The sequence below is a fragment of the Capricornis sumatraensis genome, chromosome 5 (assembly GCF_032405125.1).
Source record: "Capricornis sumatraensis isolate serow.1 chromosome 5, serow.2, whole genome shotgun sequence".
NCBI lineage: Eukaryota > Metazoa > Chordata > Mammalia > Artiodactyla > Bovidae > Capricornis > Capricornis sumatraensis.
In genome coordinates this window covers 50,826,966-50,841,565 of record NC_091073.1, presented here as the reverse complement: position 1 = coordinate 50,841,565, position 14,600 = coordinate 50,826,966, and the positions used below count along the sequence as shown (strand labels likewise).

The following is a 14,600-nucleotide window of genomic DNA, read 5'->3' as shown; positions in this document are numbered from 1 at the left end:
GAGACAATTAACAACAGCAGCAGCAACAACAAAAGAAGCAGAATATCCAGTGGGCTGGATAACATACATGTGTCAGAAAACATTTTAGAGAGGTTGGCCAGGGGACAGCCAGCCCACTGAGAGGGTGATATTTGGCTAAGACATGAAAGATATGAGGGAGCGAGCTTTGCGGTTTTGAGGAAGAACATTTCAGGCAGAGGGGACAGCAAATGTAAAGACCCTGAGATGGGACTACCCCTGGAGTGTCTGAGAAACAGCAAGAAAGTCAATGAATCTGGAGCAGAGGAAACAAGGAGAAAAAGCTCAGAGGAGGTCAGAGTGGCCAGGACGGAGGCAGACCTGCCTGGTCTTGTACACCCTGGGAAAGGATTCCAGCTTTCACTCCAAGTGCACCATCCAGTCACTGGAGGGTCCTGAGCTGAGGAACAGCATGATCCAGCTACCCTTCTTTAACAGGATCGCACTGGTTCTGCTCTGCTAAGACTTGCCCTGCACCAGGGTAGCAGCAGTGATGGGACAGAGAAGGGTGAGGATTCTGGGTGTGTTTTGACACAACTGAGCAACTAAATGACAACAACAGCAAGTTAATATAAGGATCGACAACTGACTATGAAATCGAGCAGTTAGGATACTAGGGGCGATCTTCATATGACAGGGTCTGTGTAGTGCTGGGGGAGAAAATGTGAAATAAGCTTATGAAAGAGTGAGAAGCTTCAAGTATATAAAACCATTCTGTGAGCACCGAGGTCTGTTTCAACTCTCAGATGGATTTGAGTCCTTCTGAAAAAGTGTCAGGATATATGCTATTTTTTCGATGTACACTCTGAGATACTTCAGTGACCACAAGGACTTCATTCAATACAAATCCCAATGGGAAACACAATTCACTACAGCCTTGCTAAAATTTTAATTCAAAGTACTTGAAGGTTTCCTGATCTTATCTCACTAGGGTTTTTATAAAGTTACAGAGTCAAGCAAGAGGATGAGTTTTAAACCAAGGCTAGTCCCTATTCTCAAGTGTATTAAGCTTTTGACTGAATACCATTATCTAAAAGCTACCAAATGAAAATAAGACTAAACTCTTACTTGTACAGGGCTGACTAGTCAGTAGAAAGCAACAGAATCAGCATGCACTAAGAATTGATTACATTGTGTTGTGTAATAGAACTTGAAATTCTGAGTAAAATGATTTGTGTTTGAGTCCTGAATCCATTCCTTCTTAGCTGTGAAAATTTACACAAAATATTTAACTTTTACAAGCCTCAGGTTCTGACATGTAAAACTAGGATGACAGTAACTATCTCACAGGATTATTCCAAAGATCAAATAAAATGTCATTTGGAGGAAATGATTAGCAATAAGTAAAGCCTGTATCAACATTACTGATTATAAATTGCTTCTATACCCATGTTTTTGTCAGATTCTCCCAACTCTACAGAGGAGGCATAGCTGAGTGTTATTGTTTTCATTTTAAAGAAAGTGAAGCAGAGGCTCTGAGATGTTAAGACACTTATTCAAAGTCACATGACTAATAAGTGCCAAAGTTGGGACCAGAAATAGAGTTTGTGTCTGTGATCTGGGGCTCTGTTCGCTGTTAAGGCATCCACATGGAATCCAGTGGGACAAGGAGCCTCCTCTGCATGGGACTGAGTTTCTAAATCTGACTCATTCTCCTCTTGATGGTATGAATGAGTGGGGCTGTGGGGAGGTACATGGCTAAGGAAGAAACACTGAGGCATCCTCGACCTCCTTCCTTTTGAACTTTCTTTCCCTTCTAGTCTCCCTTGCATTGCTAACACATCCCTAAAGAAATCTTTAAGGACAGCCTTTAAGGACATCCTTAAAGGACAGTTTTGAAGGTGTCCCTTGAATTGGAATATTTTACAGCTGGAAGAAACCTCAGATGCCATTTAGGCAAGCCTGCATTTTAAGGACAAGGAAGCTGAATTCTGGGACTATTAAGATATGAACACAGGGCCCCTCAGGTTACTCACACCAGCTCTCGGCAGTGAGCATTCTATCCACAGACCACAGTGCCACCCACAATGAGGTCGTGGCATGGCACGGTACCTTCAGACAAAATTCTGAAGTGTTTCTCGATTAGTTATTTACGTAAAATGGATTTATTGTAACTCCCCCTATTATAGCATTAAAAAGAGCTTAAACCACTTAATAAATGGTAGCTGAAGCCACCTCTTGATGAATAATGTTTTCTCATTTGCAGTTAAAGTGTTAGAAGGCAAAGTGACTTTAAAACTGCTTGAGAGGCCCCAATTATCTGATAAGCAGTTCCAAAGACCATACGAACAAATGCAGAAACAGACCTCTTTATGAGTGGTGTCTGATAAGGAAAGAGATATCTGTGGCAAAGGAGCTCTGGAAAATGTAATTATTTATCCTTTCACAATTAATGAAAGAAACTGAAAATGAAGCTTTCATTTCAAATCCTTTTTATCTGGATGAAACTTTAATTTTACATAATTAAATTGACTTCACAGTTCAGTGTGTTACAATATGCAATTAAGTAGCATATCGAGGTTAAATGGCTAGTGTTGGCTCATTTAGAAATCACACTGTCCAGCTCCCAATAAGAATGAATACCTGCCTGTCTGCAACTATCCCTAGAGCCAGGGACAGCACACAGCCAGCAGGGCTGGCTCCCCAGAGTCAGGGGACACAGCTATGTTTTCTTGCATATGCTAACTCTTGTATATAGTGAGCTGGGTATTTAAAGTTTTCATTCCTTTTTTTGTTTTTCAGTGGAAGCTTTTGTGGGGCATATAAAAATATTCTAGGAGTCTGATTGACTGCCACAGATGATTAACTTTATCTCTTACAGAAGTTCCCTCTAAGATAACACTTGCATTGTCAAAGCTGTTGCTTTTGGTTTGGTGAAAGAATGTCACAACTCTTTCATTCAAATTTTGCCATTTCACAATTTATGATAAATTTTAGCTTAGAGCTCTTTCAAATTATGTTTGCATTCTTTGAAAAGGAGGGTCTTATGAAATGCTGTGAGAGGTGTGGTATGGGGACATGGAAATGGGATTGGGGTGAGGTCACTGGAAATCCATCTTAAGAGGCAGAGGTGGACGTGTTCATCTGGGCACCTCTCCCTCTTTTCTCTTTGAAAAGCACCTTGGTGAAGATTAATTCATGATTCTGGAACATGCAGGTCAACAATCAGAACTGAGTTTCCTTCCTTTCTCTGCTATAGTCTGTAACAGTGATTCTTGTTTTGACCACTGGGGTGGCTGTTGGGAAGGACTTATAGATCTAAGCAGTATCCTATTATACTGAACCCATTTGGTGGCTTCTCTAGATATACAGGGCAAGCGCGTTCTTAACAATAATTATAAAAAACAAATGAAGAAAAATGATAAGGGCTTTCAGGACAGACTTCTTTGAATTAGGGGGCATATGCCGCAGGTGCAGGTTTATTCTTCCTATAATGGTCCCACTACTTGCTATAGGGTGTAGTTTGTTATGATGACTGGCAGGTCATAAAACTCGAAGACTGTAAAAAGTATTACAGTGCGTGTGGTGATATAACCTATTCACGAATGTACAAAGGTTTCTTCTTCTGAGCCAAAGCTTCAATTACGGTACTGTCTGCTTCCATGATGCTAGAAGGCATCATGTAGTTTATAAAATCTCCTAAAATTCCATGAGCTAGATCTGCCTCTTGTTTTACTGCATTGCCTTGGAACCCAAAGGAGGCCTTTGCTATCAAAGGACATAATGTTAGTTTTATCAGAAAAAAAATTTATCATGAGAAACAGTTTCAATAAGGGAGAACTTATATTAACATAGCCATGCAAACTGTAAAAGCCCCTATTTGTATACAACCAATTTCATAATTACGAATTATTTTTATAGATCCTCATGGAAGTGAGATCTAACAGCAGGTAACATCAAGGTATTTGGTTTTGGTTACTGCTTGTACTTCAAAGCCATTAAACTACTGGTTAGTGAAACTATGTCTATACACAAACATACAAACAAACCACTGACAGGCTTTCTCTCAAACAACCTAAGTTTTTGCAAGTTGTAACACTGAACAAGTGTCTGAACAATAACAATAAAGGCTACTTTGTACAACTGTAAATCTATCATTTCTCAGAAACATTCAGGTGTCATACATTTTATACAAGGCTTAGAAACCTTGCTCTGACTTTAAACAGACCTTATTGTTTAAGAAATGCCTGGGTAATGGAACTGTTGACACATTCTCAGAGTTCTAGGAAAAGGAATTGCAACTGTGAAACAAAAATGCAGTAGAATTGAAATATTTTATCAGTATGGCCTGATGTTCTCTGCTGCTTTACTAGATCCATCTGACATGACATCGATGAACTGCTACAGATTTTAGTTTCTCAGAATCAGATGGAAGAAACTATGATCCACATCCATATATGATACAGCCAAATGCAGAAGATCAACACGAAAAATTATATACAGATAGTCCCTAAACCTTATATTGGTTTATTTTAATCTTTCCCATTAAAGCTTTTACTAAGGCGTTTCCAACATATTGAGTTGAAAATAATACTTTCTTTAATAAAGACCTAGATGGAAGGGATCAGATATCCACATTTAATTGAATCAACTGGAAGGAAAGATTCATCTTAAAAACTGTTTATTATTATTCTATAATCCTGTTCCTTCCTGAGGAATGAATTCAGGAATTGTCAGATTCTCATAATATGAGATTATGAGTTAGAATTCTCAGTAGTCAAGTGAAAACTTTCCTGGTTTTGCTATTTTTTTCTTCTTGTTATATGTGGTCAAAGAGTACCTGGAAAGTTAAAGGTTCTTAATGTAACTTTGATTTGTACAGTGAATAAATAGCATTCTGGGTGGTGGTCAGAAACAAGCATTTGCAGAACAAAGTAGTATTTTTAAAAATTCATTCTCTAGGGAAAGTTATTCTAATATTAAGTTATCTTTACCATGAAATTTGAAGTGAAGTTAACAGGACAAAGACCCATGTACAAACAAGTCCCAAAGACAATAGCCAAGGGCACCAAATTAATGAGTACATGTGAAAGCACTTTAAATCTGCAACATGCTTTATTAGTGTAATTACCATCTTCACATCGTCCTTTTTATGTAGAATAGGCAACTTTGAGAGGGAAGTAGTTGTCTTTTTAGGAAGTTCAGCACTATTCCCTTACGAAAGGATTATTTTTGTGTTTAGAATATTTTTGATAGACCTGAGTAAACCATTATGTTTTCTGTCTATAAATGAGGGAGATAAAGGGCTCATGGGTGACTGCTGCTCTCCTGGACCTCTCTATTTATCTCTTTATAGTTCATGGTTTACCAGCATAAAGAGTGATGTTCTAAACATAAAGCTTACTACACTATCATTACATGTGACATTCATGTAGGTGCTAACGTGCACTTATATTTGAGGCAGTAAAGAGTTCTGAAGTAAACACTACTCAAAACAAACTGAATTTCATAATTCAAGGATAGATTTAGTTCTTAATTAGGGAGAAAAGCTAGAAGGCTGCGCCAATTAATTGAAGGTGGCTCCAAAGTATTAAATATAAAGATAAAACAGTTTAAGGAAACTAAGCCTTTCACAAAACAGAGACAGTAAAATTCTATCCCAGGAAATTGGTTTAGAAATCTGGAAAGAAAATTAAAAGATTCATCTTGAATAATGACTTGTTACCTCTTATTAAGATACTATAATATTCACATATCATTCACTAGTCAATGTCCTATTCTCTATTCTAGTTTGTGTGTTGTGTGTGTGTGTTTCAGAAGGCATTTTCTCTTTGAAAAGAAATTTGAGGACTTTGATTACCCAGATAACACATTTAAAATTCATCTAATTAAGCAAATACTTAAATAGCTTACTCTAACTATTTGGGGTATCTCTACCTCTTTTGGAGAGACCGAGTCTAAATTCAAACATAGTGAGTAGCTGAGTAAAGATGCTTATAGATGATTCTCAAAGATTCCCCAGGCATTTATTTCACTTACTGTTTAGCCAAGTAGAGAATACTCTCCTCTCTTTCTATACATACATACATACATACATATATATATATATATATATATGTATATATGCTGCTGCTGCTGCTGTTGCTTCAGTCGTGTCCGACTCTGTGTGATCCCAGAGACAGCAGCCCATCAGGCTCCCTCGTCCCTGGGATTCTCTAGGCAAGAACACTGGAGTGGGTTGCCATTTCCTTCTCCAATGCATGAAAGTGAAAAGTGAAAGTGAAGTTCCCCAGTCGTGTCTGACTCCTAGTGACCCCGTGGAGTACAGCCTACCAGGCTCCTCTGTCCAAGGGATTTTCCAGGCAAGAGTACTGGAGTGGGTTGCCATTGCCTTCTCATATATATATATATATATATATATATATACATATATATATACTTATGTTGTATCATAGCCATGAACTCAGAGAGGGAAGGAAAAAGAAACTGGAAAAAGTATTGAAATATAATGGACTCAGAGAGCCTCAGAAAGGTAAATGCAAAACTACACTATTTTAATTGTGCGAATGTCTTGAGTTATGCTTGAGAAAGTCTAAACTAGACACCATGAAAAGATGCAGCATCTGCTTGTGCCAAACTCCCAAATCATCCTTTCTCCAACCCTCCACCTCCTTGGTAAACCCTAAGGTTGTACTGTATAGCGGAGGGAATTACATTCAATATCCTGTGATAAACCATAATGGAAAAGAATATGAAAAAGAACGTACACTTTGATGTACAGTAGTTATAAATCAACTATATTTCAATAAAATAGAGTTTTAAAAACATGCACAGTGGATAAATATCAAGGTCCTGCTGTATAGCACAGGGAACCATACTCAGTATTTGATAGTAAACCATGGTGGAAAGGGACGTGAAGAAGAATGCAGATACACCGTCTAACTGAATCACTTTGCTGTACAGCAGAAATTAAAATAACATCGTAAATCAACTATACTTCTATTTTTTTAAAAAAGCAGCAAATTAGACCAAGAGGGTATGCTACCAGATGGGACAGGATGGAGAATGCCATGTTTTGTGCTTTGGGGTAAGAGTTCCCCAAAGCAATCTTACCTTTGTTTTCTGCCTTCAGTTCCTCTGCCATCAAGCTGTCTTGTCGGTTACCAAGCACGAATGCCAGAAACGAGAGGATGAGAGCATCCAAAATCCCAATGATAGCCAGGATGTAGGCCCAGCGGACTGAACAAGCCCCAAGAGTGTACTTGTCTGTCTTCTCTCCACACATCCGTTTTACTTCATCTGAGTCCCAGCCATCAGGGAAAATCATACAGCCAAGCACAAGGCAGGCAGCTTAGAGAGAGGAAAAAAAGAGAAAAAGACAACATAAATATCATTTTAGCAAATATTGCCACTGTGTGTCAAATCGTTGTCCAAATTCTTGATGTGAAGAACAGCATGTCTTACTGCTGTCCAACCCTGAGTGGTTCTCCCCTCCCCACCAGTTAACTTCAAAGCAGCCCATCACTCTGCAATGAAAGGGGCTCTGGGAACACTCTTTACGGTAGGACGGAACATTAAAAGAGAGGCCAAGGTAGGTTGATCAATAAGAAGGAAACTAAAAAAAAAAAAAAGTCGAACTGTGGCGTGCATTTGTGAGAAGGCTTCCACTGCAAATAGGCCCACAAGCAATCCTAACACTGCTGCAGCTAAGTTGCTTCAGTCGTGTCTGACTTTGTGCGACCCCATAGATGGCAGCCCGTCAGGCTCCTCTGTCCCTGGGATTCTCCAGGCAAGAACACTGGAGTGGGTTGCCATTTCCTTCTCCAATGCATGAAAGTGAAAAGTGAAAGGGAAGTCACTCAGTTGTGTCCGACTCTTAGCGACCCCATGGACTGCAGCCCACCAGGCTCCTCCGTCCATGGGATATTCCAGGCAACAGTACTGGAATGGGGTGCCATTGCCTTCTCCCAATCCTAACACTGCAAGATGACAATTCAATTCTGGCTTTTAAGAGCTATGACAGCAGTCAGATAAGGGATTAGGTGTGGGAAAACATGGAGATACAAGAGCATATACTGACTCTGAGTCACAGTAAAAAATAGTTTCATATTGTGACCAACACACACTATGAAGTTTCTTGAAACTATGCTTACCACATGCAATGCACTCTGATATTTTCTATTCTGTTCTCTGTTCTATTTCATTTTTTAAAAGGTTGAAAATCATGGCAACACAGTGTGGCACTGCAGAGCTTTTATATAATATGTAAATTCAGGTATTTAAGGAGAATGCTTAATACTTGCTCTAGTTCCCAAAAATCACCATGTGAAATACACAAATGCTTTTTAATAAGAATATGTTGATTTGAAGGCTCTCATTGCTACTCTCCTTACATTTAATCAAATTATTTTGGGGTAAGTGGTGACAGTGTTAGGTTATATTCTGAATAGGTGGTTCATCCATTAATTCACTCACTCATTAATTCAACAACCACTTACTGAATGTCTCTGAAGGAGTACCAGACATAGTTCTTGGTGCTAGGGATACAGGGATCAAGAAGAGAGACATGGCTTATACTACCATAGACTTTATGTTTTGTCGGAAAGAGTACAAAAAAATGAATAAGCATGCAAATAAAGTAATTTTAAGCTGTAATAAGTAATAGATAGGAAAGAAACAAAGGGCTTAGAGAACAGAGAGTGGGACCTTCTTCAGAGAAGGCGAACAGGTAACGACTCTTGAGGGGATGATATTTAAGGCCCCAAACAAGCAAAGCACTAGACATGTGAAATGGCAACAGCATGTGCAAAGGCCCTGAAGTTGAAAAGGTGTGTTTGAGAAGCTACCAGGAGATTAGTGATGAGGCTGGAGAAAGTGATTATGTTGAGGCATCCTTGCAGGCTATCCATTTGTGGGGCATGTAACTAAAGAAAACTATGATGGCATAACCAAGTTAAGAGTTCTGTGATTGTCAGAGGCAGACAATCCCGAGGCTGGCAAGAGGAAGTTGCGTATAGTTCTTGCCTCACTGCTATTTACTGAACAAGCCAGAAGCAGACAACTACTTTCTTACTTCTTAACAGAAGCACAGGTCTACAAGGCAGGTCTAGAGAAAACAGATACCAAGGTGGGTAACAATAAGGAAGATAGCCTGGGAGAACTCTGCTTTAGTGCTCCTTTTGATTTTACAGAATGACAGTTCAGAACTTCAGGTCACACTTGGTTGCTCTTTTTTCTTTGCCCACGTCCCAGATGTTAACATGCTTGCCTTATCTATCTGTGCTGTATCTCTATATACACGCACCTACCTTAAGCCTTTGTTATCTCTCAAAGGGAACCCTAACTTCCCTCTGCCTTCTGTTTGCCTTCACTCTATTTCAGATCAGACACTACTGCTCGTACTCAAAATGTCATGCTGGTTCCCACTGGTGCTGAAGAACACTTGAACACTCAGCCAGGTGTTCACGGCTCCACGGACCAGCCCCCAGTTATGTTTCCAGTCCTCCTCCCCTCTCTGCTCTCCACTTCACGTGGGCTGTAATATGCATGATTGCCTGTCTACGCACCAAGTTTTTGGATTTCTGTTTTCTCTTTTGCCTAGATTATTTGCCACTGTTGCTGCTAAGTCACTTCAGTCATGTCTGACTCTGTGCGACCCCATAGATGGCAGCCCATCAGGCTCCCCTGTACCTGGGATTTTCCAGGCAAGAGTACTGGAGTGGGATGCCATCGCCTTCTCCGACAAAACATACTACTTTAACCATTTGTAACTGTACAGTTCAGTGGCACTAAGTACATTCACATTGTTGTGCAACTCTCACCATCATCCTTCTCCTGTGTTTTTCACCTTCCTTAACCGAAACTCTGTCCCTGACCCCCTGGCATCTATCAATGTACTGTTTGACCTAAGTATTTAACTACTCTAGGTAACTTGCACAAGTGGAATCTAACAGTACTTGTCTGCACCTAATGTATGTGTTGTGCTTAGTCACTCAGTCGTGTCTGACTCTTTGCGACCCCATGGACTGCAGCCCGCCAGGCTTTCTGTCCATGGGGATTCTCCAGGCAAGAATACTGGAGCGGGTTGCCATGCCCCGCTCCAGGGGATCTTCCCAACCCAGGGATCAAACCCGCATTGCAGGTGGATTCCTTATTGTCTGAGCACCAGGGAAGCACACTTAATGTATACTGGAAAGCATTTTTAGGGTTAACTTTATGCCCTACAAACATACTGCACCTTCTCCTCCCCACCCTGTACTCTACGGGAGGCCCTCACCAGCCATCTACTTCACACATAGTAGTGTACACATGTCAACCCCACTCTCCCAATCCATCCCACTCCCCTCTCCCCTTGGCGTCCATATGTTTTTTCTCTGTGTCTGTTTTTTTTTTTTTTTCCTGCTCTGCAAATAGATTTACCTGTATCATTCTTCTAGATTCCACATGTGTTAACATACAAATAGCTCATGCAGCTCAATATCAAAAAAACAATTAAAAAAATGTGTGGAAGACCTAAATAGACTTTTTTCCAAAGAGGACAGACAGATGGCAACAAGGAAAATGAAAAGATGTTCAACACCACTAATCATTAGAGAAATGCAAATCAAAACTCAATGAGGGGACTTCCCTGATGGTCCAGTGGCTGGGACTTCACACTCCCAATGCAAGGGGCTCAGGTTCCATTCCTGGTCAGGGATCTAGATCCCACATGTCACAACTGAGACCTGGTGCAGCCAAATTAAATAAGTACTAAAAAGAAACCTACAATGAGGTTCCACCTCACACTGATCAGAATGGCCATGATCAAAAACATATTTACAAACAATAAATACTGGAGAGGGTGTGGAGAAAAGAGAATGCTCTTACACTGCTGGTGGGAATGTAAAGTGATATAGCCACTATGGAGGACAGTATGGAGATTTCTTAAGAAAAAACTAAAAATAAAACTACCATGAGGTGGTTGGATGATATCACCAACTTAATGGACATGAGTTTGAGCAAACCCTGGGAGACAGTGAAAGACAGGGATGCCTGGGGCTGCAGTCCATAGGGTTGTAGAGTCGGACACAACTGAGCGACTGAACAACAAATGACTTATCAATTTCACTCAAATATTTTTTAATTAATTTATTTTTTATTGAAGGATAATTGCTTTACAGAATTTTGCTGTTTTCTGTCCAATCTCAAAATTTCACTTAAATATTTAACATTCAGTCAAAAGCAACATTCTTCACAAAGCGAACCATCTCAAATTCTTCTTGACCTACACTGTTGCCTTTCTCTGAACTCACATAGCTATTGACTGCATTGATCTTAAACATTTTGGTTTTTTTTTTAAACATGTTCTATAGTTATTTATTTATAAGCATTGTCTCAATCACAGACTATAAACTTTCTAAGGAAAGACTCCTGGGTTAAGTCATATTTATAGCACCTAAATCAGTACCTTGTACAGGCTGGCATTAAAATACTTTTGAATGGGAAAGTGAATAAAGGAATAATCAAATTATAGCACCTAGACAGTATACTCTAAAAAATACAGTTTATAAACATCAATATCACAACTACCAAAGGTCACAAATCTCATTAAATATGGATTCATATTTCAGTGACATTTAACAAACAATTTTGTTATAACTAGACAACAGATTACAAATGCTTGGGAGATTAGAAAAAAAGTGAAGCTAATGATTTGAAAAATATTTCAAACTCCCATTCCTTCTGTAGTTTCTAGCATTTGGTACCAGCATGCTCTCCAGGGCATTTCTAGTAGTAATCATTTTTGTATTTTAAAAATATGTGGTTTCCACGAGTGAAAATTCATTTTATTTGCAAAGGCCCAGATTTTTAAATAAAAACTATACTTCAGAAAAACACCTCCAAGGAAGCTACATTACTCGGAATATCTTTTAAAATATCCTAATTGGTTTTTAACAATTTTTATCAATGAGACAATTACTTTCTTATAAGAGAAAGAAGAAAATTAAAAAATTTAATGAATGGGAATCACTTGGAGAATGGTAACTTGTAGTTTTACCTAAACTTAACAGACATCACCAAGTGACCCAGGCTCAGGCAGGGTGTTGGATATTATGGGTCAATTTTGCTAGAATAGGATGTTTGTGGAATGCTGAAATCAACAAAGACATCTTTTCTAAAGGTCTTTCTGCACTGAAGGCAGACTGTCTTAAAAGCCTCCATTTCTAGAAACTCTGAATATCATACTGGGATAAAAAGAGCAAAGATAGAAATCACACTCTGAAGCTAAAACCACTAAAACCACAGGAGAATATGAGTGGCAATTCATTATTCCCCTTCAAAGTATATGATTTTCTTAATCAAATTTTAAGTAAAGAACCTGGGAAAACAGAGACTAAATAATATACTGTTGTGCTTCATTTTATACAATTGCTATTCTCCTGAAAGTAACAAAAAAACAATTTTTGAAATGCAATTTTCATTTTCCATATAGTTTAAGCAAGTTGGCTATTCAGAGAAATCTTAAGATAAAACCTGGGCTGATAAGGTTGGGTTTTGGCCTCCCGGGGCCAGGGGAAGGGCTTAGGTCCCCCCACCCCACCCCACAGGTGTGTCCTTCAGGCCATGGAGCACTAGGATTTGTACTGGATTCTCTAACCTTTTCTTGTTGGCTCTCTCTTAAAGTGAAAGGTCTGATCTTTTAAAAAATTTGTCTGGTTTGAAAATCTGAATGGTTATATAGTAGGATAATAAAATGAGATTCAACTGCATTTAAAAGCTTTTAAAACTCTGTAAGTGAAGTCTGTGATTAAAATCCAATTTTTACAGAAATAAATCCTATCTTTTTGAAGCTGCACTTCTACTTCAAATGGCCACTGAATAGCAAATTTTATCTTCTGATGATGTATTATTAACTACACATCTTCTTCTCATCCTATCTGAACTTCCCCAATTTGGCTGTTTTATTTTTGAAAGGTAAATCTCCCCCAAATTAAAGTGTATTAAAGATTAATTTAAACCATTAAGATAGTTTGGGCTCTATTGGTTTCTTTAGAAAGGTATGGGTATCACATTCTGCATTGATGCACTGATGCTATTATAAGTTCTGCTTCCTGGCATTCTATTAACCAGAACCTTACCAACCTGCACAATTTGAGAGCTGCTAGAAACTAACAGCTATTTGTAATCTTGACTAAGAAGTACTTACAAGATCCTAGGCTAATGTCTCAATAAATGAAAGATTAAATAACATTCCTCTTGTTTCTATAATTAATTATTTCTAATTCTTAACAAATTGATCATGTTGTATGAGGCACCACCATCATGACACTAAACATTAGCGTATACTGGCACCAGAACATTTGATTAATTTGGACATGCTATTTCCTGACTGGGAGGGATAGTGGAGAGTTAGTTCCAACTGGGCTGGTACCCAAAAATGGTTTTCTTATTAGGATGTCACCTAGGAAATGACTAAGTTACTTGCAGTTATATATTCCTTCATTTTGGCAGCAGGTTTTCCGGAGGTGTATCACAGAATATTCTTGAATGTTAAAGAGAAACAAGAGCTCACAAGCTAGGGGTGAGCAGAGAAGAATGATGAAAAGAAACCCACGTTACTGAATGCTGCCATGACATCTTCTAATCTGGAATATACAATCAAGGCACCTTTGTGAAGGCAGGACTGTTGATTTCAATTTTAAGCGTACTCCAAATAGTGAGGAAGCATTCACATTCTAAAAGGAACCTCTGTGTAGAGGCTACTGCTGCCCACAATGGGTTCTTCTGAAATAGTACATAAACAACTAGTGGTTCCCTAGAGCCACTAATTGCTCTGGCATTTTTCTTTGCCAAAGAGCTGAATTTAACCTCTGTGAAAGAAACAGCCTCAGATAAGTCCACAAATGTTTTTAATTGAGTCTTTCTCCAAAGGGAAATGAAGCAAGAGGGAAAAAGCAATAGAGGGGTCTATGATTTGGGTCACTTTGGACTGCTGATATTGCTGGACCAACTATCCAATCAGGACTTTCAACACTGCAAACCTGAGAATTGCTTATTTTTTGGACAGGAAGGGAAAGTCTAATTCACTCTTTTAAAAGTTTATGCACTGGTGCACAGAAAGCATGATAAATTGCCTCATGTTGTGAAGCACTCAAGGGGAACGCAGTGAAAAAAAAAAAACGAACCTGCACTCACTTAACTCTATCAATTATTGAGGCATACAGTAATTGAAGAAACTGATGCCAGCAGAGCTGCCAGGCTATGGAGGGGGGACTTTTACACGAGGACTGTTACTCTACACACCTGCTAGAGGAGAGGCAAATCATTCCTACAGTTTCTTCATTAGCACATGGTCAACAGAACCGAACTTCTGTATGCACCACAGTATTCATACATCTGGAAAAGGTCCTGTATTTATACCTCAGTTTATCTCTGGAGAATTGAGTTGCTAGACAATCCAGGACATGAAATACCGTGGTTTAGAGTCCAATGGAGAAAACAAAACTTTCTCCTGATCAGTTCTGATTTTAAACCTACTATAATTTTGTGGCATTTAACTTTGGGTTGTAACACAAAAAGATGACAACATTCCTTAGAAAGGGGAGAAAGAGAAAATGTAAATAAACAATGGGCTCTCAAAAGAAGAGTATTAGAAAGTTGTG

At 38.9% G+C, this 14,600-nt stretch overlaps 1 protein-coding gene across 1 annotated transcript in view; it reads right to left on the bottom strand.

Moving 5' to 3' along the window:
* Positions 1-3,467: 3,467 nt before the first annotated feature.
* Positions 3,468-14,600, bottom strand: part of LHFPL3 (LHFPL tetraspan subfamily member 3) — a 448,368-nt gene continuing 437,235 nt past the window's right edge. Inside the window, exons 2-3 of the mRNA XM_068973314.1 lie at positions 7,072-7,308; positions 3,468-3,493 (exon numbers count right to left, since the gene is read on the bottom strand). Coding sequence (XP_068829415.1) covers positions 3,468-3,493; positions 7,072-7,308 — 263 coding nt within the window. The remainder of the gene's footprint in view (positions 3,494-7,071; positions 7,309-14,600) is intronic.